Genomic DNA, 25,251 nt, shown 5'->3' with positions numbered 1-25,251 from the left:
ACCTGTTCTGATAAACCTGGTGCAAAAGCTCACAATGAACTTCACTACCTTCTCAGAAAAGGCTCTTCTCTCTACAACTGAAGCTCAAGACACTCCAACCAAGCTGAACTTGGTCAGACGACTCCCAACCCCAGGAAGCACCACTGCCGAGCAGCTCCTGTAGCGGGAAGAGACTACCGAGTCTACTTGGGACCAACTGCTCCTCCAGCTGCTCTGAAAGCAGTGTCACGGCTGCGGGCACCAAGAGACAGATGAGGACAAGGTCAGGGCAAGCAGGAAGACCAAGGCGAGTGAGGAGGCCAAGCTGGATCAGGGCCAGAAGCCCCCACGCCGCGCTGCCGGCACCCACCAGGGAGGGCACTGTGAGAGCTACACACTAACACACACACAGCGAGGACACGCCCTCCTCGGTGCAGCACACAGGCACGCTGCAGCCTGTTCCTGCCTCAGGGACACCGCACCGTCAAGTGTCAGTAGGGGCATTTTTTTAATTGCGCTTCCAGCACAGTGGGAGGCTTCTGGAAGTGCGGCTGGTGCTAAACTCTCTAGTTTAGAGAAGTCTGGCCTCCCCTGCGCTGGTGGGCAGAGAAAAGGCACTTTATTCCAAAGCATCTCCTGCCCCAAATCCCGAACCCTGGCATCCAGCACCCAAACTCGTGAGGCCCGACCCCTGACCCCAGCATCGTGGGCACCACCCAGCCCCCAGCTCACCTGAACCCCGGGCGAGCGCTGCAGTGCGGTACTAGGCTGTACCGTCGTCTGGGCCTGAGACACCTGCTTGATTATGGTCGTTGGGGTCACCTGCCGTGCAATAATGGGGGTCCCGGGTGCCTGAAAAACAAGGAGTTGTCGCCTAAAAGGAGGGAAGTGAGAGGCAGCACACCACACGGTCCTTCCTTCAGCACAGAGAGCACCCTGGGCCCCCAAGGTAGGCGCCAGAGTCCGCGAGGCCCCCTGATTGTCACCATATAACTGTAACACACTCCTTAGCAGAGCCTCCCACGTGGTCTTCGAGGGATGCGTGTATCTGGGAAATCAACACTTTGATTTCCTGTAATCACACAACAGTCAAAGTGAACCTCTTACAAATATCTGACGGAACGGACCTCCATAGACCCTGCGAGCTGCTCAGGGCTGTTTCAGATGCTCAGGGAGGGGCCCCTCTGTCTACAGCGCAGGGACACCAACTCCAGGGGATGCAGCTGAAGTCACAGGACAACAGAGCCGTCAGGACCCCTCTAGTCTCCATGTTAGTCTCTGACCAGTCAACCAGCTCAGAAGGGGCAGAAAGGCACCAGGAGGCAGAACCTGGGGGAGGGGCGAGTCCGAGGCACTGAACCTGTCCTCCTGTCACAGCCTGGGGGAGGAGGGGGCACAGCCTCGCAGTGGGGCGGGGGGAAGTAGCCCCCAAGGCTCACACATTTGTGTGTGGTGGGGGGGCTGTTAACATAGTTCTGCAAAGCTCCTCTGCGCCCCCCTGGTCACAACAGCTAACGAGGCTCAGGGCTCACTGGGTCCCGCGCTCAAGTGTCCTAACTATCCGTCATGGCCCTACAGGGTGGCAGGATCTGCACTTTGCAGAGGAGGAAATGGAGGCACAGAAGGGGGGCTGCCACAGAGGGTGGGCAGCGGAGGGGTGCAGGTTGGAGACCCGAGTTCCTCCCAGGGCAGCCGAGCCGTCCCACCCCTGACAACCCCCGCAGGCTGGGCGCGTGCTCACCTGCACGGTGGAGATCTGCACGGGAGGGGCACTTGTGGGGGTGGCCGGGCGCGGCGCCATGGTGGTCTGCGGCTGTGCCTGGGCGTGCGCCTGGGCCTGCATCTGAGCCAGGGCCTGCTGAGGGATCATGAGCAGCTGCCCATTCTCGCTCCGCACGAGGACCATACCTGGGAGGCGGGGGAGGGGGCTGGTGTCAGGAATGCGCCCCAGGGCCCGACTCCACGGGGAGCCAACAGCCCTGAGGAGGAAAGGGGGCCGCTATGAACCCTGTCCCTGAGCTCTGAGCACACCTGCCGGCAGAGACAGTGCACAGGGCAGAGACAGTGCACAGGACGACAGAGACATGAGAGGAGTTTTCACCGATTCAAGGAGGAGCCGTCAGCCAGGCAAGCAGAGCTCCTCACACCCCGTCCACCCCACAGCACCCCACGCCGGCCTGCAGGTCAGGAGGCCAGGGAGCCAGGGCCTGGCAAGAGCCCTCACGGCCAAGTGTGCTCCCCACAAGGCTGCCTGAGTGGCCAAGTGCACAAGGCTGCAGGTGTCTCAGGAGAGGTCGCAGCTGGAGCCTCAGACCCGAGCCCTGCCCAGGAGCAGGTCACCTCCCAAGCCCACCACTGGCTCTGGGGGAGGCAGCCTGGCCTCTTCTCCCATCAGGTCCCCATCCCTGGGTACTAGGCTGGACCTCGAGACAGCATTGCCCACCACTCACATGCCTGGGGACATGCCTGGAGTGCCCGAAGCCCAGACACTCCTTCCAGGAACAGGACCCCTTGTGTGTCCATGGTGACCTGGGACCCCCCTCCCCGACAGAGACACAAAGACACGGAGGACCACTCACCCTTCATGGGGCTCCAGCTACATCACTGGAAACCAAATCCTAGCAGGGAGTGTGACATTAATTCTAGCTTCAAAAACCAGGACCAATTACATCCTAGATTCCATTAGAAACAGTAACACAACTTTCACACAATTTCCCATGACGGATTAGCGATGGGGCTGAAAGGGAGTCCTATGAACACCTTGCCCCAAAGCCAGGCTCGCAGAGGGTGGGCACGAGGCACCCCATGGAAGAACTCAGCCGGGCAGAGCTGTGGCCCAAGGAGCCCACTGAGTAGGAAGCCCCACAGGGGCAGCTGAAAACCTCAAGGCCAAGAACCTCCTGCCAGCCATCACAACAACAGGTGTTCCTTGCTGAGCCAGACGGGAGCTCCATCCACCATACACGTCTTTGGAGCTGCCGGTCCCGGCTCCTTCAACACCCATCATCACATCAGGAAATACAGCCTTTCCCCAGGGTCACATCTGCAACTCCCGATCAAGAAGACCCACTTGTACGTGTGCCCATTATGGGAGCACCCTCCAAGACAACCCTTTCAAATGAGCCATGCTGCAGCAAAGGAAAAAAGCAAAACAAAAAGACAACCCATGGAATGGGAGAAAATGCTGCCTAACGATGCAACCTACAAGGGATTAATCTCTAAAGTATACAAACAGCTCATGCAGCTCAATATCAAAAAAACAAACAAAAAATTTTAAAATGGGCAGATCTAAACAGAGATCCTTAAACAACTAAAAACAAATTTATCACATGATCTAGGTATTGCTTGCTATCCCACTCCTGAGCACATATCCGAAGAAAACTGTATTTTGAAAAGATACACACACCCCAATGTTCACTGCAGCATTATTTACAACAGGCAAGACAAGGAAGCAACCTAAGTATCCACTGACAGATGAGTGGATAAAGACGACGTGATACATATGTACAATGGGATATTACTCAGCCATGAAAAAGAATAAAATAACGCCATATGCAGCAATATGGATGGACCTAGAGATGATCACACTAAGTGAAGTAGGTCAGAGAAAGACAAATATCATATGATATCACTTGTATATCTAAATCCAAATAAATCTAAATCAATATATCAATATCTAAATCAATCTAAAGAATTGATACAAATGAACTTATTGACAAAACAGAAATAGACTCAGAGACTTAGAAAGTAAACTCACCATTACCAAGGGGGAAGGTGGGGCTTCAGTTCAGTTCAGTTGCTCAGTCATGTCCGACTCTTTGCGACCCCATGAATCGCAGCATGCCAGGCCTCCCTGTCCATCACCATCTCCCGGAGTTCACTCAGACTCACGTCCATCGAGTCGGTGATGCCATCCAACCATCTCATCCTCTGTCATCCCCTTCTCCTCCTGCCCCCAATCCCTCCCAGCATCAGAGTCTTTTCCAATGAGTCAACTCTTCGCATCAGGTGGCTGAAGTATTGGAGTTTCAGCTTCAACATCAGTCCTTCCAATGAACACCCAGGACTGATCTCCTTCAGAATGGACTGGTTGGATCTCCTTGCAGTCCAAGGGATTCTCAAGAGTCTTCTCCAACACCACAGTTCAAAAGCATCAATTCTTCAGCACTCAGCTTTCTTATAGTCCAACTCTCACATCCATACATGACCACTGGAAAAACCATAGCCTTGACTAGACGGACCTTTGTTGGCAAAGTAATGTCTCTGCTTTTCAATATGCTATCTAGGTTGGTCATAATTTTCCTTCCAAGGAGTAAGCGTCTTTTAATTTCATGGCTGCGGTCACCATCTGCAGTGATTTTGGAGCCCAAAAAAATAAAGTCTGACACTGTTTTCACTGTTTCCCCATCTATTTCCCATGAAGTGATGGGACCAGATGCCATGATCTTCGTTTTCTCAATGTTGAGCTTTAAGCCAACTTTTTCACTCTCCTCTTTCACTTTCATCAAGAGGCTTTTTAGTTCCTCTTCACTTTCTGTCATAAGGGTGGTGTCATCTGCATACCTGAGGTTATTGATATTTCTCCCAGCAATCTTGATTCCAGTTTGTGCTTCTTCCAGCCCAGCATTTCCCATGATGTACTCTGCATAGAAGTTAAATAAGCAGGGCCGCTTTTTTTTCGGGGGGGGTGGGGCGGGGGGGAGGCGGGGTGCAGAAAGAATACTGGAGTGGGTTGCCATTCCCTTCTCCAGGAGATCTTCCCGACCCAGGGATTGATCCTAGGTCTCCCGCATTGTAGGCAGATGCTCTACCGTCTGAGCCACCAGGGAAGTCTCACTAATCATTCAGTTCAGTTGCTCAGTTGTGTCCAACTCTTTGCGACCCCATGAATCGCAGCACGCCAGGCCTCCCTGTCCATCACCAACTCCCGGAGTTCACTCAAACTCACGTCCATCGAGTCAGTGATGCCATCCAGCCATCTCATCCTCTGTCGTCCCCTTCTCCTCCTGCCCCCACTCCCTCCCAGCATCAGTCTTTTCCAATGAGTCAACTCTTCTCATGAGGTGGTCAAAGTACTGGAGTTTCAGCTTTAGCATTATTCCTTCCAAAGAAATCCCAGGGCTGATCTCCTTCAAAATGGACTGGTTTGATCTCCTTGCAGTCCAAGGGACTCTCAAGAGTCTTCTCCAACACCACAGTTCAAAAGCATCAATTCTTCGGCGCTCAGATTTCTTCACAGTCCAACTCTCACATCCATATGAGAAGGGTAATTTAGATTGGGTTTAACATATATACACAGCTACACATAAAATAGGTAACTGGGACTTCCCTGGTGGTCCAGTGGCTAAGATTCTCTGTTCCCAATGCAGGGGGCCCGGGTTCAATTTCTGGTCAGGGAACTAGACCCCACATGCCACAACTGAAGAGTCTGTATGACAAAACTACAGAATTCTAATGTGTACATACATGTGCTCAGTTGTGTCTGACTCTCTACGACCCCAAGGACCGTCACGCCAGCCAGGCTTCTCTGTCCAGGGGATTCTCCAAGCAAGAATACTGGGTGGGTTGCCATTTCCTCCTCCAGGGGATCTTCCTGACCCAGGGAACGAACCTGTGTCTCCTGCATTGGCAGGCAGATTCTTCACCACTGAGCCACCGGGGAAGCCCAAAGAGCCCAAATGCCACAACTAAAAGTGCCTACAGGCTACAACTAAGACCTGGTACAGCCAGATAAATGAATCTTTTCAAACCGATCATCTGCCAAGGATCTACGGTACAGTGCAGGGAACCCTGCTCAATACTTTGTGATAACCTAGATGAATGAATATATGCATAACTGAACCACCCTGCTGTACACCCAAAATCAACACAATACTTTAAATTAGCTATACTCCAACGTAAAACTTCAAAACTTATAATAAATTTTAACATAAAACTAAAAGACAATAATGCATATTTAACTTATATGCACACTACACATGCAAAATACCGGGCTGGATGAAGCACAAGCTGGAATCAAGATTGCTGGGAGAAATATCAATAAACTCAGATATGTAGATGACACCACCCTTATGGCAGAAAATGAAGAACTAAAGAGCCTCTTGATGAAAGTCAAAGAAGAAAGTGAAAAAGTTGGCTTAAAACTCAACATTCAGAAAACTAGGATCATGGTTTCTGGTCCCATCACTTCATGGCAGACAGACAGGGAAACAATGAAAACAGTGAGAGACTTTATCTTAGGCTCCCAAATCACTGCAGATGGTGACTGCAGCCATGAAATTAAAAGACACTTGCTCCTTGAAAGAAAAGCTATGACCAACCTAGACAACAGAGACATTACTTTGCCAACAAACGTATGTCTAGTCAAAGCTATGGTTTTCCCACTGGTCGTGTATGGATGTGAGAGTTGGACCATAAAGAAAGCTGAGAGCTGAAGAACTGATGCTTCTGAACTGTGGTGTTGGAGAAGACTCTTGAGAGTCCCTTGGACTGCAAGGAGATCAAACCAGTCAATCCTAAAGGAAATCAGTCCTGAATATTCATTGGAAGGACTGATGATGAAGCTGAAACTCTAATACTTTGGCCCCCTGATGCGAAGAACTGACTCACTGGAAAAGACCCTGATGCTGGGTAAGACTGAAGGCAGGAGGAGAAAGGGACAACAGAGGATGAGATGGTTGGATGGCATCACCGACTCGATGGACATGAGTGTGAGCAAGCTTCGGGAGTTGGTGATGGACAGGGAAGCCTGGCATGCTGCAGTCCATGGGATCACAAAGAGTCAGACACGACTGAGCAACTAAACTAAACTGAAAGACAATAAGCCATATTTTCAAAACAAAACAAAACACAGCTGCTGCAAATAACTCACTGTTTTGAAATCTCTAAAACCTGGGAGCTTGTGAAAGCACTGAGGGGAGAAAGGCCTGACAGGCTGGCAGCCGGAACTGATGTCCACGCCCTGAGAAGTGTGCACCATGCCCAGGACAGGCTCAGGCCACGGGGCAGCTCAAGGGGGTTACACGGTCATCAACCCTGGCCCATGCTTGTGCTGAGGGCCCCAAAAGAGGGGACCTGGTGACACTCCCAGCCACTCACTCACCAGTTCGCTCAGGCACCATGCAGAGACCCCACTCCTTCATCACAGGGACTCAAGGGAGCAGGGCAGCCCAGCAGGCCCCGCAGTTTCCACAGCTGGACACCCCAATTTCAAACTGATGCCTACACTTTATCGAATACTTGCTTATTTGCTTAAAAAATGATGTTCGCAGAAATTCAAAGGGATATTTAAATAACATTCAAGAAAGGCAACGTGATTAATACGCCAATCAAGTGACTGGTCTTTTGGACACAAAAGTCTAAAAAAAACAGACTGGGCCATGCAATGTGCCGATAGTGAGAGTGAAAGCTGAGGACAGAAGCAAAACTCCTGCCAAGAAGTGACACGGGACTCTCGCAGTGACGAGACCTCTCGGCAGCATCAGCAACGTCTCCAGTAGGAACAGACCCGGGAAAGAGAGAACCAGGACAGCTGTTCCGGGCACGAAGGACACGGGCGACACCAGCCAGCAGCTCTATGGGTGGCAGCTCCAGAAGGCGTGGCAGCTTCCCTGGGTACCACACTTACAGCCACTGATTCCGAAAGAAGTGGAGTCAGGCATGCCTGTGACACCTGGGAGAATCTGCCACACAGTCATGACATCATCACACTCTCTGGACCTCATAAACTCTGGTCATAATGCTCATTTCTAACAGATGACTCTGCAGTACCACTCAAAGGCAAAGAAACACAACTGTCTCAAAATGTAACTTAAACTTTAGATAAAAGATCACAGAAAAGCAACCGTCTGTGTTCACAACAGCAGCACCAGGCCTGGGACTCCCAGCACCCCGGCCCCAGGGGGGACCAGGAGGCCATCTGAGCCATCATCCCTCTGCCGGCGCGAGACCAGCTCTGGGAGCGGCCAGGGAAGGGCCCCTGCAGGCGCCATCCTCCCGCCTTACAGACACATGGCCCCCAGGTCCCCCGCACACACAGTCTGGCTGCACCATGGACCCCACCAGGCCCCTCCCTGCACCCCTCACCCCCCACTCAGAGTGCTCTGGAACCAAAACCAGCCAGTGTGCACAAGCAACAAGCATGACACGGCGAGTTCACACAGCAGAAAGCCACTCAAACTTCCATGTTAAATAATGTTAACATCTTTCTTAGTGCAGAGACAAGCATTCACGAGAGCAGACTTGAAAAACGCGGAGACCAACCCGGAAGACAGAACTCTCGGGAGCCCGCCCCCTCTGGCTACAAGACTCTGAGTTTCTTTCCACCCTCTGTTCTATGAGCACGTGTACAACATATGTGTTTTGATAACCGTAAAGAAAATTGGGGTAATTCTGTTGATATCCAGCTTGGTGTTTTCTTTTCAAAACCATAATTTTCAGTGGCTCCATATTTCATCCAAAACGTATTTATAATTTCTTTATTGACGAAGGCGGGCAATTTTCTACTTTTTTGTCATTGTGAGAGCTCAGGATTTTACAGAAAGACACACAGCATAAACCCACAGCACCCACGTTAAGGCCACGCTGCATGTACTCATACCTAAGACAGACACAACACTGCCTGTTTGGGAGGCTGGGCGCCCATGGGCACAGAATGCAGTGAGCTCTGTGGGGTGGGGTGGGGGGGCCACGTCCCTCTCACAGCCCGAGCACAACAACAGTCCTTAGGACTAAATGAGCCCCACCCCTGCAAGAACCAGAGTTCAAGATCAACTCCAGCATTTGTACCCAAGGTTACAGTTTCCCTGATCCCTTTCATAGCAACATTTTTCACTGTATTTTTAACCAAAATGTAGGTCAGCCAGAGCTACACGACAAATTAAATCGCCATTTTGCACTCCACCTGGGATCCTCCACCTGGAAGTCACCACTTCTGGGGAGACAGTCTCAGCATGGCCTTCAGTGCTCAGCCCCGCCCTTGCCCCCAGGACACAGGCATGTCCTTCAACCTCGGCTGGGGGCTCCCAGGCCTGGCGAACAGCCCAGCTACACTGGCACAAGCAGGGAACAGCAGTTGGGTTGGAGGGGCCAGACCCTTCCCTGCCCTCCCACCCACCCCCAACAAGCATTGCCAGCACCATCACTAGCCAGATGGCTTGGAGAGTCTGCAGAGATGGTGCGATGAATGGCAGACCCTCCATAATCAAGATACAAAACAAAACTGCCCCTGAACCCTGCAAGAACTCTGAAGAAGGCAGAATCGGACCAGAAGCAGAGGAATGCAGAGAGGTGTGACACAGCTGGAGAACGAGTCATGCAGGGAACCTGGGAGGGGCTTCAGGACTGGACCATCCAGACCCCAGCCCGCAGCAGCAGCAGAGGAGCCTGGCCTCGTGAAGCATCTCTGAAACCCACGCCCAAGAGAATAGCCACTGGCCAGGGTGTGGCGGGGACCTCCTGCCACACCACCCGCAGTCCTGCCGGGGGCCCCTCCAGCATGTCCCTGTGGGACGGGGTCCCCCAACTACTCTACCAGAAGCAAACTCAGCCAGACACCAGCACAGACACCTGTGATGCTGACTTAATTACAGCCTAAACATTCTTTCACTCTTAGGGCTGCTTGCTTTTTAAATCACCTAAAAGAAAGTGCCTAAACCCACAGAGCTGTGACTCCAGGAAGGCTGGTGGTGGGGTCAGACGTGTGGGAGGCGGGGCTCCTGTGTCCTGGCCTCACCTCAGCCTCACAGGACCTGAGCACTGAGGGCGGAGCAAGACTGCTGCAAACGTAAAGAAGCGTGTGCCTGCCTGCACTGTCAGTGCTTTCAAAGCTAAAGGTGAGGAAACACACCTGAAACCTTCGATCAAAACAATAACAGGGCTTCTCTGGTGGCTCAGTGCTAAAGAATCCACCTGCCAATGCAGGAGACAGAAGGTCGATCCCTGAGCTGGAAGATCCCACGTGCCTGGGAGCAACTAAGCCCATGCACCACAACTACTGAGCGTGTGCTACAGAGCCGGGGAACCGCAACTACTGAGGCCCCTGTGCCTGAGAGCCCGAGCTCCGCAACAAGAGAAGCCACCGCCACGAGAAGACTGCGCCCCGCAACGGGAGAGCAGCCCCTGCTCGCTGCACCTAGAGAAAAGCCCACGTAGCAATGAAGATTCAGCACCGCCACAGATAAATACGTAAATAAAATAATTTAAAAAACAACAACAAGAAAAGCCCTGGGCAGGCAGACCCCACCCACTTCTTCCAGCTCCAAGTCAGGTTTCCCCCACACAAACATGGCTCAGGGTCATGGCAGAGCACTGCTGCAGATTCAGGACTCCACACCTGATTTTCACTTCACATCACACAGTGAATTTCCAAGTTTTGATGAAACCAAGCATCGGCTCTAAGTAAAGTAAGGCATCACTGGGCCTCAGACACTGTGCCTCAGAACCTCACTCCCAGGGTGGACATACATGTACTTACGGCTGATTCATGCTGTACAACAGAAAGCAAACGACACTGTAAAGCAACTACCCTGCAATTAAAAATAAGGAAAGAAGCTCACTGCTGTGCACACACACAGCAGCAGAGCTGTCCCCACAGGACAGGCTAGAGAATGAGAACCAGGACAAGGTGGGCGGTGGGGGGTCAGGGCTGGAGGGGGTCTTTCCCACACCAAGCACGTCCACACAGGCTGAAATCCAGAAATGGACCTGCTTAGAGTACAATTTCTGAAAACAAAATTTTACCCAAACTTGACTAAATAGTCAGTAACCACAACTGTCTTACCTACTTTAAAAATTGACCATAAAAATGTCCATCAAGCAACTCCCAAAAGCGACACAAAGGGCCAAAGAGCAGATGCTCAACCTCACTGATCAGCCAGGAGACACAGGTTTCAGGCGAGGACCCTCCCCCAGACGCAGCTCAGTGTCCTTTCTACCTCCAGCCCTGGCACGGGTGGGGGCGTGGGGCAAGCACGGGTGGTGCGTGCCGCTGGACCCGGCCACTGCAGCGCGGGGTCCCTGTGCGGCGGCACTCGCCTTCAGGGCTCAGGCAGCCACACCCCTGCTGCAAGTGTCCACACGCAGTCCACCTGTGCGCTGGCAGGGACGCGTGCCTTGGATGTGCGATGGGACAGGATATGAGAAGACAATGGCACCACAACACACGTGACCAGCTCACGGAAAAGTCACGTGTGCGCACTTGGTTATGTACCTGAGAGATAAGAACCCGGTCTAGACACACCTCAGGGTATTATTGTCCTCCAGGGAAAGACCCAGGTTCACCGCTGTTTAAACTAGCACTGGGACCGCCCTGTCACTTCAGTGATACCCCAGAAAGGAAGACAACACCAAGAAGTGCCGGGGTGCCAGAGCCCCCAGCCCCGAGGTCCTCTCAATCCTTGGGACGGCCTCCACTTCCCTCCTCCCCAAGGCCATCCTCCCCGAAGTCCACCACCGAGGGCGCCACCCGCGTGCCTCGGCAGCCAGCGCTGCCCACCCCCGTCTCGGAAGTTGCACTCTCCTCCTGTGTCCTGGGCCGGCTCTGTGGCTCCGAGTGCCTGTCACCTCGCTCCTTTCTGGGTGACAGAGGGAACACAATGCCACAGAAGGACATGGCGTGTGCCCCTAAGGGCACAGCATGACGGAGGGAAGGTCTCCCTCCAACTTGACATAGGCCTCACCCCGACACGGTGGCACACGTCCACGCATCTGCCCAACAAGGCCTTGGCCCAGTGCCCTCACCTCCGCATGTCCACGCACAGCAAACAGGAAACGACCATATGACCAGCGGGCCTCCCCACGCACCTGTGGAGGACGTCTCTGTGTAGTGCGCCGCTGGCCCGGATCCCCCTCTGCCTCTCTGCTGTCCTCACCTTAGTCAGCCCAGAGCGGTTCTCAGCCCCTCAGGTTTCAAGAGCCCTGCAACCCACAGGTCTCAGAGGCTTCCCCAAGCTCCTCTGGAGGCCCTGAACCACCCTCCCCACCCTGGAGCTGGTGCCCAAAGCCTGCGCCCATCGGCTGCCAGGGCAGCCATGCTAGGAGGTCAGTCAGCGTCCCGAGGGCCTGCAGCCTCCCTGAACTTCTGGAAGAAAGCCAGAATATGACTGTGACCCACATCCCGAGTTCTGAACACTCCACGCTAGCGGACAACTTGCATCCACGCGTGATTCAGCGCAGTCCCTCTTGCCCGCAGATCTCGGCTCCCTTCACTTTGGGAGCAGCCAGTCTGTGTCCCTACCCCCACACACAGCACCGAGAGACCCCAGGTGGGCACTTCTCCACTCAACCCAGTCCACCCTATCTTTCTTTTATCTTCCCTTTCCTCAAACTTTCCCTTAACTTTATCTTCTGCTGTTTTTATTATTCACTTTCTGTTCCTTCTGCGGGTAAGAACGTGTGTAAATAAGTAAAAGATCCAGCAGATGCTCCTCCCAGAACAGGGGAGGGGGTGCAGCCAGGAGGCAGGGACCTGAAGCACCCCCTTCTCTCTACAATGCTGTGCATGTCGAGAGCCGCGCCAGAGACAGGGCAGGAGGGGAATACACAGGACGCTCTGGAGGAACCTTCGGGCCCTTCTCAAGGTCAATAAGCAAAGAGATGAGAACCCCTCTTCCAGACAGTGTGCTCAGCAGGCTCTGACTCTGAGGACGAGTCAGTACCAGCTTCTCCAGCCTGAACGCCACAGATGTGTCCATCTCCACCCTCTCACGTGTTCAAGGGCTCAGTAAGTCGGCCTTCAGCCAAAGAGGCCACAGCAGAGTGGCTGCTCTGATCTGAGAGCCGAAGGCGGGAAGCGTGGCCCACTGCCCCGACCCCACCCCACCTTGGGCTCCGCATCCAGGCGGAGGGCGGCGCAGGGCCTGGGTCTGCGGCAGCCGACTGAAGCCCAGGGTGGGTCTGCGTGCTGTGAGACATCTGGACAGTGAGAACCAGGCACGGTTTCCAGGGAACCAAGGTCAGGTGGAAAACAGAGTGCACGGTCCAGGATTCATGGCCACTTTAGCCACCTGCCCTCACTCATCAGAAGGCCCAAGAGGAAGAAGCAAAACCAGAGACTGAACCACCTTCACTCACTCACTGCCGCCAACACTCAGTGAGCACCTAGTCATGCTGGCCTGAGCAGGCCCTGGAGAAAACCAGAAACGCACACTGGCCAGGGGCTTCCTACACTGGGGGTGAGGCAGGCACTAGCCATAACCCACCACCTCCATTCAATGCAACCATCTATCAGTTAAGGTGACTGATTCGTCGATGCCAGGGCCATGCTACAGGGGGAAGATGTCCAGTGCTCGGCGCAACCAGGGCACACTCCTGGTCTAAACTGAAGGGCCCCAAAACAACCCGGGAGGGAGGAGAGGGGGTCACTGTCAGGAGGGGAGTAAGGAAAGGCACCCCACATTACAGCACGGCAGACAAAGACCACCCAGAGCCACACCAAGGAGACAGCCAAGGGGACTGAGGGCTGAAGTCCAAGACCTGCGGCCACCTGTCAGGAGGGCCCTGGGCCCAGGCGGGGATCATGGGTCTGCAGAAGCCAGAGGACCAGGAAGGTGAGGAGCTGACAAGCACACAGCTGTGTTTTAAATAACTGGAGGAACCCCACAGTAGCAGAAGAAGCATCTGATAAACTCAAATCCACTGGACTAGAAAATAAATATCCTCCGCCAGGAAAAGCAAACAAACGGTCTTAGAAGACAAGGAACCTCACTAACTCTCTGAAATGAGCCTCCAAACTCCCACCCCCAGTGGTAAATCCTCAGGAGCATTTCCTTTGGTATCAGGAACAATTCAAGGGTGGCAGCAGTCCCATCTACCCAACACCATACCAGAAATCCCAGCACATCCCACAGACCAGAGAACGGGTCGAGAAGCAGGAACGTGAGGACTGGAATGAAATAAACCAGTCATAACTGCATACAACAGTATTCTCTACATATAACACCCCTACCCCAAAACCTGAATATGCATTTTTTGAAATATTTACTCATTTTATTTTATTTGGTTGAGCTGAGTCTTAGTTGCAGCAAGTGGGATTTAGTTCCCTGACCAGGGATTGAACCCAGGCCCCCTGCATTGGGAGCGGGAGTCTTAGCCACCGGACCACCAGGGAAGTCACTGCACATACATTTTTAAAAGAAATGGCTCAATAACATTGTTACACTTAAAATCAATATCCAAAACTCAGCTACAATTCAACATTTCATCAATTAAGAATTAGAAAAATGCAATTTTAAACAACTACTATTTACCATAACAGAATAAACTTTAGAGTGTCCTAGAATGAATCCAACCAAACATGCACAAGACCTATAACAGAAAAAAATTATAAAACTTGATTGAAAGACATAGAACTAAGTAGAGTGATATGCCACATTCATGAATACATATGTACTATTTGTGGATGGCAATCCTCCCCAAATTGACCCACATATTAATACAATTCTGATCAAAATAACCTGGGCCTCGAAGAGTTGATTCAAAAATGTACAAGCAAGATCAAAATACCAAGACAAGCACAGACAATTCTCAAGAAGAACCTAGTGAGGCACTGGCTCCACTGGACACCAAGAATCGGCATGAAGCCACATTATTCATGGCCATGACAGCACGGATGGAAAAACAAATGAAGAGAAAACCCTGGCAGCCCAGAAACAGACCCTGCATAAGATAAAAGCAGAAATACTACAGAAGGGACATGCAGACCGCCGACAGGGACGGTCACGGCAAACAAACAGCACCAGGACCACTGTTTATCCAAATGGAAGAAGAGTGAACACAGAACTCTCACGGGCATATGCATATCGGATTCCAGGAGGTTTAAAGACAAAAAGGTGGAAGTAAACACCAAAGTTTTAGAAGAAAATACAGGAAACCACACCTATGACCTCAGGCTTAGAAAGAACTTCTTAAACATGACTGGAAAAGGTATTTGACATAAAGAAAAAAAAACAGATTTCACTACGTTAAATCAAGAACTCCAGTTCATCAGAAGATACCATAAAGAAAGTGAAAAGACCAGCCATAAACCGAAAGGACAACTGGTCACTTACATGACCTATAAAGGAATCGTAAGCACGATACAGACACAAGCCCTACAAATTAACAGAAAAATTCAAAAGAAAACTGGGCAAAAAGACACAGACATTTCACAGAAGGATACCACGCACAGCAATGTACAACGTAACGTCAACTTCCTCAATACGCAAGGAAAAGGAAATGAAAACTACAACAATCATGTGGCAGCACTTCACACGCTCTAGGTCTGAAGAACTGAAAAGTCTGACAACACCAAGTGCTGTCAGGGATGCAGACCCGCAGGAGCTCTGCACAGAGGCAGGCAGACTGGAGTCGCCAGCATCACTCAGGTACCAGCGCCAGAGAGCGATGCTGCAGGAAGACAACACCAGCAGCCCTCACAAACTCACACAAAAACCCCAGCAAATCAAATATAACAGGACACAAAATGATACTGCTTCTCGGCCAAGTGGGGTTTATCCTAGGAATGCACCATGACTTAACATTCAAAACTAAATCCATGTAATACCTTATTAACAGACCAAAACACACACACACACACACAACATCTCAATACATGAACATGGAAGGCATTTGCCAATTAAACATCCATTCAAAAATTCTCACCAATCAAGGAAGAGAAGGGAGTTCCCTCAACCCAGTAAAGGACACCTATGAAAATCCTACAGCTAATATCATACATTTAAAGAGAAGAAATCTAATACAACCCCCCCAAATCAGAAACAAGGCAAAAATGTCCCTTCCCATTGCTTCTATTCAACATTATACCGGAGGTCCCAGTTGGTGCAATATAGCAAGAAGAAAAATAAAAGTATGCAGATCAAAAAGGAAGAAGGAAACCTCTCTCTGTTACAGAGAAAACAGTTGTCTCTGTAGAAAACTCTAAAGAATCCATAAAATTGCTAAAAGAACTAATATATGAGTTAGGCACAGTCACAGGATACACATCAATAAATGAGCAATTTTATTTCTGAATACTAGCAATAAGCAACTGGAAATTGCAATTTTTAAGTACCATTTATGTAGCTTACAAATATGAATGCTTAAAGATATGCTTATTTAACAAAGTATGTTTAAAACATAAACACTGAAAACCATAATTCTGAGAGAAACGTTTAAAGACCTAAATAAATGGAGAGGTATTCTATGTTCACAGATCAGAAACCAATGTCTTTCAGATGTCAATTATCATAAATCTCGTTCACAGATTCAATATAATCCCAGGCAAGATACCAGAAGACTTATCTGTGGAAATGGATACGCTGATGTTAAAACTTCTGTGGAACTCCAATAAATTCAAGCAGCACCAAGGACACAGAGGAGCCTGGCCTGCTGCGGTCCACGGGGTCACAAGGAGGCCGGCACGACTTAGCGACTGAGCAACAAGTAGCTCCAAACATCTCTGAAAAAGAAGAGCACTCAGAGTATTGATGCTACCTGAGTTAAGGGCTTACTATGAAGGAACTGAGCTAATCAAGAACTGTGGACAGCGATAAACAAATGGGACCAGAATACAATCCATAAACAAAGACATCAAATAGGTACCACTGAATATTCTATGGGGAGAAAATTAATCTCAACCCCCTGTCTTACCAATATCCCAAAGTAACTTGAATTGGATTGAGTAAAAGCGAAAAACATAAAAATCCTATAAGAATACATGGGAGAGAATCCTTGTGCCCTGGGTCAGGCAAAAACTTCTTTGATAAGACGTGAATTCCCACATGATTTCCCACGTGAGCTATTTCAAGTCCTAAAAGATGATGCTGTTAAAGTGCTGCACTCAATATGCCAGCAAATTTGGAAAACTCAGCAGTGGCCACAGGACTGGAAAAGGTCAGCTTTCATTCCAATCCCAAAGTAAGGCAATGCCAAAGAATGTTCAAACTACCGCACAATTGCACTCATCTCACCCGGTAGCAAAATAATGCTCAGAATTCTCCAATCAAGGCTTCAGCAGTACGTGAACCAAGAACTTCCAGATGTTCATGCTGGATTTAGAAAAGGCAGAGGAACCAGAAATCAAATTGCCAACATCTGTTGGATCATAGAAAAAGTGAGAGAGTTCCAGAAAAACATCTACTTCTGCTTTATTGACTAAGCCAAAGCCTTTAAGTATGTGGATCGCAACAAACTGGAAAATTCTTAAAGAGATGAGAATACCAGACCACCTTACCTGCCTCTTGAGAAATCTGTATACAGGTCAAGAAGCAACAGTTAAAACCGGACATGGAACAACAGACTGGTACCAAATTGGGAAAGGAGTACGTCAAGGGTGTATATTGTCACCGTGCTTACTTAACTTACATGCAGACTACATCATGAGAAACGCTGAGCTGGATGAAGCACAAGCTGGAATCAAGACTGCTGGGAGAAATATCAATAACCTCAGATACACAGATAACATCACCCTTATGGCAGAAAGCAAAGAAGAACTAAAGAGCCTCTTGATGAAAGTGAAAGAGGAGAATGAAAAAGTTGACTTAAAACTCAACATTCAGAAAACTAAGATCATGGCATCCAGTCCCATCACTTCAAGGCAGACAGATGGGGAAACAATGAAAACAGTGAGAGACTTTATTTTTGGGGGCTCCCAAATCACTGCAGATGGTGACTACAGCCATGAAATTAAAAGACGCTTGCTCCTTGGAAGAAAAGCTATGACCAACCTAGACAGTATATTAAAAAGCAGAGACGTTACTTTGCCAATAAAGGTCCATCTAGTCAAAGCTATGGTTTTTTCAGCAGTCATGTATGGATGTGAGAGTTGAACCATAAAGAAAGCTGAGCGCAGAACTGATGCTTTTGAACTGCGGTGTTGGAGAAGACTCTTGAGAGTCCCTTGGACTGCAAGGAGATCAAACCAGTCAATCCTAAAGGAAATCAGTCCTGAATATTCATTGCAAGGACTGATGATGAAGTTGGAACCCCAATACTTTGGCCAGCTGATGCAAAGTACTGACTCACTGGAAAAGACCCTAATGCTGGGAATGATTGAAAGAAGGAGGAGAAGGGGACAAGAGAGGATGAGATGGTTGGATGGCATCACCGACTCGATGGACATGAGACTGAACAAGCTTTGGGAGTTGGTGACAGGGAAGTCTGGTGTGCTGCAGTCCATGCGATCACAAAGAGTTGGACACAACTCAGCAACTGAACTGAACTGAATGTGAACACTGAAAGAAACTGATAAGCTGGACTTCATTAAAACTGAAAACTTGCTCTTTGCAATATACAGTTAAATGAAAAAGCAAACACAGATTAAAAAAAAACTTATAAAACAATTCTGTCTGATAAAAGACTGATTGTATCTATGTTTCTAAAACTCTTACCAAACCAATAATAACAAAACAAACCCAATAAAAAAATACAGGTGAAACAATTGAATACACACTTCAGGAAAGATAGGAAAATGAAAGATAAGCACACGAAAAGATGCTCAAAGACATTAGTCATTAGGGAAATGCAAATTAAAACCATAATGAGATAGCATCACACACCCAAGAAACCAGCTAAAATTTAAAATACTATAATAACAGCAATGATTTGAAACAACCATCACACATTGCTGGTGGTAATGTAAAATAGGACAGCCACTCTGGAAAAGAGTTTGGCAGATTCAAAAGTTAACATTCACTTACAATATCCAACAATCCCACTCCTATGCATCTGCCCAGCAGAAATTAAAACTCACGTCCATACAGAGATTGACAAGAAAGTTTATAGAAGCCATATTATTTTTTTCTTATGTGTGTCCAATTGACAATACTGTGCTAGTTTCAGTTATTCAGCTTCACAGAAGCACTATCTTTAATAGTCAAAAGCGGGAAACCCAAATACCCACCAAATGGTGACTCGACAAATAAAACTCCACATCCATCCACAGCATGGAATACTGCTTTACAACAAAAAGGCATATATCAATGTACGCAACAGCTTGGAAATTTTCACAAGTATTCTGCTAAGTAGAAGCCAGACAGAAAAGACTATCACTGTGTAAGTTCATTTATATAAAATTCTAGAAAAGGCAAAATCATAGAGACAGGGCAGATGACCAGCTAACCACTGAGGCAAGAGGCAAAAGGAAAAACTTTTTCAGCCTTTGGAACAACTCTCTATCTTGACTGTGATGATGGTTACATAATTTATGTTTGCTAAAACTCACAAAACTATACCTTGAGAAGGATAAATTTTACTGTATGAAAATTATGCCTCAATAAAAGAGACTTTAAAAAATAAACACAATGAGATACCACCACACATCCACTAGCAGCCTTCCCATGCCAAGCCCTGGCTGGCACATGGAGCAACAGGAACTCTCGGAAATTCACACAACCACTCAGGAAAGCAGTGAGGTGGCCTCTGATGAGACAGAACGTACGCTTCCATACGACTCAGCAATTCCACTCCTAACATTCATGCAGGAGGAGAGCACGTCCCCGAACATGTCCACATGAAGCCAGGGCACTGATGTTACAGAAGTGTCGATCGTCACAGTCAAAAGCAGGAAGTGATCCACCACGAACGGATGAACGTATGGCGTGTGTCCAAACGTGCAATGCTGCTCAGCACGATCAGTGCATCACTGGCACACACAGCCACATGGGTGAACTCAAACCACGCGTGGAGGGAAGAGTGACCGACACCAGAAAGCACATGATGCATGATTTCATACACAGGAAATTTTAGAAGGCAAAACCAGACGGCAGTGACAGAAAAGCGAAAAGGACATTTGCGTGGGCCCAGGGTGACCTAGGGTAAACGAGAGTCCTGCGTCTTGTGATAGGGGACAGACAGGGCATCCACTTCTCAAAACTCAATCTGTGTACTCAAAACAGATCCGCTCTGTTGCATGCAAATACCCGCAGAAAGATTTTAACGTGTGCTGATGAGTGTTTTAAGACGAGCCCTGTCAACTCGAAAGCATCACAGACCAGACTTCCAAGTCACCCTGGAAGCTGAGGCCCCACTCCCAGCGCACAGCAGACTGGACCAAAACCACTGGGCTTCTGCCCTCCCCAGGTAGGACCGCCCTCCACCTCCAGCCCAACACCTGCCGGCCGACCCATGCGGATGGATGCCTTTGATCATTCAGGTTACAGTAAAACGTCATTTTCAACTATCCCCCTCCAAACCTACTTTTAAGTTTCAGTGTTTGAACATGCAGAAAGGTATCACTACAAAAAGTGATTTCTCCTCAGAGTATCCTAGATATAAAATGTAGTTTTTCAATCAAAACGTCACTGGATGATGATCTCCAGGTTACGCTGCTAAAAAAAGAAAATCAAGATTCAAGTCGATGTATATGCCACCTGTAGAAAACAGAGGAGAAAGAATATATCTCTGTGTGCACACATTTATTTTTACAAAAGAAATACTTGAAAAGATGGCCCACAGACTAATATAATTTATCCCTCTGGGGGAAGGGAAGAAAGCGGACTCGAGTTGAAAGTCCTAAAAAGCTCAGCATTCATACAGTGGAAATGTCTGAAAATGTTTCACACATTCAAAATATAAAATTACAACAAACAAAAAAATAGGAACTAAGGTTTAAAACAAAGTAAAACAAAAATAGAAAAAAAGTAAACTATGTATCAAATTGGCAGCATAGAACAAAAGAAAAGATTATTTTAATGGAGTCTTGAACATATAAAGAACTGCAAAGAAGGGCTTTCCTGGTAGCATAGTGGATAAGAATCCGCTCTGCAGTCCATGCGCCACAGCCACTGAGGCCATGCTCCACAAGAGAAGCCACCGCAACTAGAGAGTAGCCTGTGTGCATCAATGAAGACCTAGCGCAGACACAAATAAATAAAATCCTAACACTATAAATACATACACGGTTTCAAAGACTTGGCGGGTAACCTGTGTTAGAAACACCAAGAGGAGCCCCTCCCCTCAGAGACTAGGCACAGCCCCTGGCTTTTCCAGAGCCGTTTTCCTCTAAAGACCATTCCCCACCTCGCTGGGAACAGTTCATCTCCAGGCCTGGGACCCTGAGAGCACAGGACACAGTGAGCGCTCACAGCCCAGCAGGACAGAATGAAGAGCCACCCCCACCCACCTGGCCCCCGGTGCAGAAACAGGGGACAATGAAGGAAGAGGCACCTCCAGAAACGCCGTGTGAGCCACTTGCCTTACAACACACAGACCAATGCCAGACACAGCCAAGACCACGAGGAAACACACACGAGAAGACACAGGTAAGCATCTGGGTCGCTCCCACAGCGAGAACCCGCCCACACAGGCATGTGAGGAACCCATCCTCCAGCAATCACCCCACGCACGCTGCTGCCCACCACAGCACGTCTTCCCTCTCTGCAGGGTCCCATCATGCACAACAGGCCTGGCCCAGAGCTGGCAACAGACTAGTACTGAAGAATGAATGACGGGTCACTTAGGTGCACACCCATTAAGATCATGTTAACCAGAGCATAGTTAAGGACCTGGGAAATCCTGGACATCAAGAAACAATGGGTCAGAGATTATTATAATGACCTCTTGGTGACAGAAATAACAGTACACATTAATAATAATCATTCCTTTCCCACACTTTTTTCCTGTTCATCAAATTTTCTACAATGTAAATAAACTGAGAAACCAGATCTTACCTGGTTGGTTTGTAAGCTCAGATGAGGAAACGTGTACCTTACCAAGGCGACTTCTGAACAACCCCCACACATCCGCCCGCTGGAGGCGCACTCAGTCCTTTTCACTCTACCTGCCTCAGTGGGAGTGGACGGGGTGGGAGGACCCCACACGAGCCTTCATCAGAATTCCTCTGATGACTTTTCATGTGTTTGCCAGACATTTTCAAGACTTGTCTTATGTCTATTCCAAACTCCTGCCGTTCTGAACGGAGCTGTCTCCTTACTGCTGTGCTCAGCCCTGAGGTGCCACCTTCTCAGAGTGAAGCAAGCAGGCACTGAGAGCAGGACTTCTCCTAAACCTAATGAGCATTCACACTCATTCCCAGCAAGGGTGACAGTCTAGAGATCTCTAGACGTTCACCTGACATTCCTATCCCTAAAACAAGAACCCTAGACGTGAACAGGAAACTGTAAACTCAGGCACAAGTAGAGAAGACCCTAACCAAAGGAAACAGGACACTGTCTTCGGTGGATCCTTGGTGAAGCTGCCCTCAGGGAGACCTCCAGAGGCACAGCCTGGTTGTAAAGAACCAGACTCACAAGTGGAGGTGATGACATCTCACAAGACACTGAGAAAACACGCCCTTCTCTCTGCTGTAAAGGCAGTGCTCACACCGTGCAACCGCAAAGTGCTTAACCTGCACAAGCCGGGCTCTGCCATAAGAAAAGTGACCCCTGGTCTCCACACTAAGAGTGTGGGGAATACAAACATCCGCCATCAAATTCTAGTCCTGTAGAAAATGACACGTCACGGGGACCAGAGATCTATCATCTCAATACAGTGCCCAGACTCCCTTACCAGGACACTCAGACGTGGCTGCCTGATGGACAAGCAGCACCCACACCACTGTTTCCTGGGATCCCCCAGACTCACTCTTCCACCTACTTCACAGCCCTTCACCAAGGCTGGCCCCCACCCCCACCCCCCAGCCACCCAGCAGGCACCTCCCTCCTCACTACCCATGGGGTACGGGAACCAGCCCACCCCCAACCCAGAGCAGGACACCCCAGTTGGGGAGGGTTGCTTTCTAACACAAACACCCAAATTCACCCTTGAAAGTCCCAAAAGCCCATGGGGGCTCAGGTGGGGCCAGGTCCCTTGGGCTGCAACACTGGCCCTTGTCACCAGAACCCCAGACCAAGGAAGGGACTTGCATTCCAGAAATGCCCTTCTGAGGACCCTGGATTCGCTCAGGGACAGAGACCCAGACAGGATGGGGGTCTCCCTCAGCCTTCCCCTGCCAAGTATGTGCCCCCAGCGTCCCATGGAGGCCCCCCAAATACTCCCATTCATAGTAAAAAGTCTCAAAACAGGAAAAAAGATCAATTACCTCAACTTGATAATCTACAAAAAGTCGACAGCTAACATCATACTGAATGGTGAGAAACTCAAAGCTTTTCCACTAAGATCTGGTGCGGGCAAAAATGCCCGCCTCTCACCACCGCTTAAAACTGGAAGTCCTGGCCAAGGCAATAAAAGGAAATAAAGAGTATACAGGTTGGAAAAGAAAAAATAAAACTGCCTTCGTTCACAGATCATATGATCATCTATGCAGAAAATCCAAAAGAAGTGACCAAAAAACAAACAACTCCTTGGAACTAATAAACGGTTATAGCAAGGTTGCAGGGTACGAAATTAATACATAAAATCCAATTGCCTTCCTATAAACCAACAATGAATAAATGGAATTTGAAATTAAAAACACAATACCATTTATGTTAGCATCAAAAAAATGAAATACTTTGTTATAAATCTAACATAATGCCTACAATGATGAATTAAAACAAAGGAGAACTCAATCAATGAAGAAATAGATACTCCACATTTATGGAGAGAAAGGCGCGATACTGTCTAGATGTTAGTTCTTCCCAACTTGATCTGTAGACTCAACACATTCCCAATCAAAATCTCAGTGTGTTATTTCATGAGTATCAACAAGCAGATTCTGAAGTTCACATGGAGAGGAGGCCAAAGACCCAGAATGGGCCACAGAACACTGAAGGAGACCAAAGCTGGAGGAGTGATTACCCAGCTTCAGGACTTACTAAAATGCTACAGTAGTGAAGACAGAGCGGTTCAGGGAAAGAACAGACAAACAGATCAATGGAACAAAACGGAGAGCCCAGAAACAGATCCCCATAAACACACTCAACTGATCTTGGACAAAGGAGCAAAGCAGCACAACAGAGCAAAGACAGTCCCTTCAACAAACGGTGCTGGAACCACTGGACACAAAGACGAATCTAGACACAGACCTTACACCCATCACAGGAATGAACTCAAATGCATCACAGACCTAAAATGTAAAGTGCAACTAGGAAACTCCTAGAAGATAACACAGAAAAAAACCTAGGTGATGTGGGCACAGTGATGCCTTTTCAGATACAACACCAAAGGCACAGTCCATAAAAGGGACAACTGACAGGCTGAACTTCATCCAAACTGAAAGCATCTGTTCTACAAAAGACAATATCAAGAGAACGAGTAGACAAGTCATAGACTGGGAGAAGAAAATACTTGCAAAAGACACATCGATAAATTGTAATCCAAAATATGCAAACAACTCTTAAAACTCATCAAGAAAACAAACAACCTAATTGGAAATGGGCCAAAGACCTAAATAGGTATCTCAGCAAAGAAGTACAGAAGGCAAACTAGCACACGGAGAGACGCTCCGCATAGTATGTCATCAGGGAAACCCCAATCAAAGCAACGAGATGCTACCACACTCCACACAGAAAGGCCGAAACCCAGAACACTGACACCACCAAGTGCTGGGGAGGGCGTGGGGCAACAGGAGCTCGATCCCCACGGGCGGGTATGTGAGACGGGCAGTCACTTGGGAAGACAGTTTGGCAGTTTCTTACCATGCGATGCAGCAGCTCTTGCTCCTATTTACCCAAAGGAGCTGAAAACTTACATCCACTCAAAAACCCGCACGTGGATGTTATAGCAGCCGTATGCATAACTGTCAAAACCTGGAAAAAACCAAGACGTCCTTCACTAGGTGATGGATAAACAAACAGCAATGTGCCTGGACAGTGGGACGGTACAGAGTGATAAAAAGAAAAGAGCTATCAAGCCATGAAAAGACGCGGTGAAATCCTAAGTGTATATTACCAAGAGAAAGAAGCCAATCAGAGAAAACAACAATAGTGTATGATTCCAACTATATGCCATTCTGGAAAAGACAAACCTATGGAGAGAGTGAAAAGATGAGTGGCTGCCAGGGGTGGAAGAAGAGGGACAATGAGGTGGAGCACCAAGCACCGTGAGGGCAGTCAAACACTCTGTGTGACACTGTAATGATGGAAACACACCATCACACGTCTGTCCAAACCCACAGAACGCACAACACAGCCGTGAGCCCGGACATAAACTGTGGCCCCGGGGTGGTGATGACCTGTCAGTGCAGGTTTACCAGTTGTAACAAATGCCTCATCTGGTGAGGGTTGTGGATGATGAGGGAGGCTGTGTGTGCTGGGGGCAGGGGTGTAGAGAAAATCACTAGATTTTCCTCTTAAATTGATGTGAAACTAAAAACGCTTTTTAAAAATTTATTATTTTTTAATATACTTTTGCTAGCAT

At 48.7% G+C, this 25,251-nt stretch overlaps 1 protein-coding gene across 9 annotated transcripts in view; it reads right to left on the bottom strand.

Moving 5' to 3' along the window:
- Window positions 1-25,251, bottom strand: part of TAF4 (TATA-box binding protein associated factor 4) — a 117,317-nt gene that overhangs the window by 78,504 nt on the left and 13,562 nt on the right. For all 9 annotated transcript variants that reach the window (XR_009496944.1, XR_009496940.1, XR_009496943.1 and 6 more), the window contains 2 exons: window positions 1,721-1,887; window positions 712-831 (listed from right to left, as the gene is read on the bottom strand). Coding sequence is in view for 3 of the 9 variants with exons in the window: in XM_002692259.5 (XP_002692305.3) it covers window positions 712-831; window positions 1,721-1,887 (287 nt within the window). In the remaining 6 variants the exon portion in view is untranslated. The remainder of the gene's footprint in view (window positions 1-711; window positions 832-1,720; window positions 1,888-25,251) is intronic.

This window comes from Bos taurus, chromosome 13, assembly GCF_002263795.3.
Source record: "Bos taurus isolate L1 Dominette 01449 registration number 42190680 breed Hereford chromosome 13, ARS-UCD2.0, whole genome shotgun sequence".
NCBI lineage: Eukaryota > Metazoa > Chordata > Mammalia > Artiodactyla > Bovidae > Bos > Bos taurus.
Note: the sequence above shows the minus strand (reverse complement) of the source record. Positions and strands in the feature narration are given on the sequence as shown.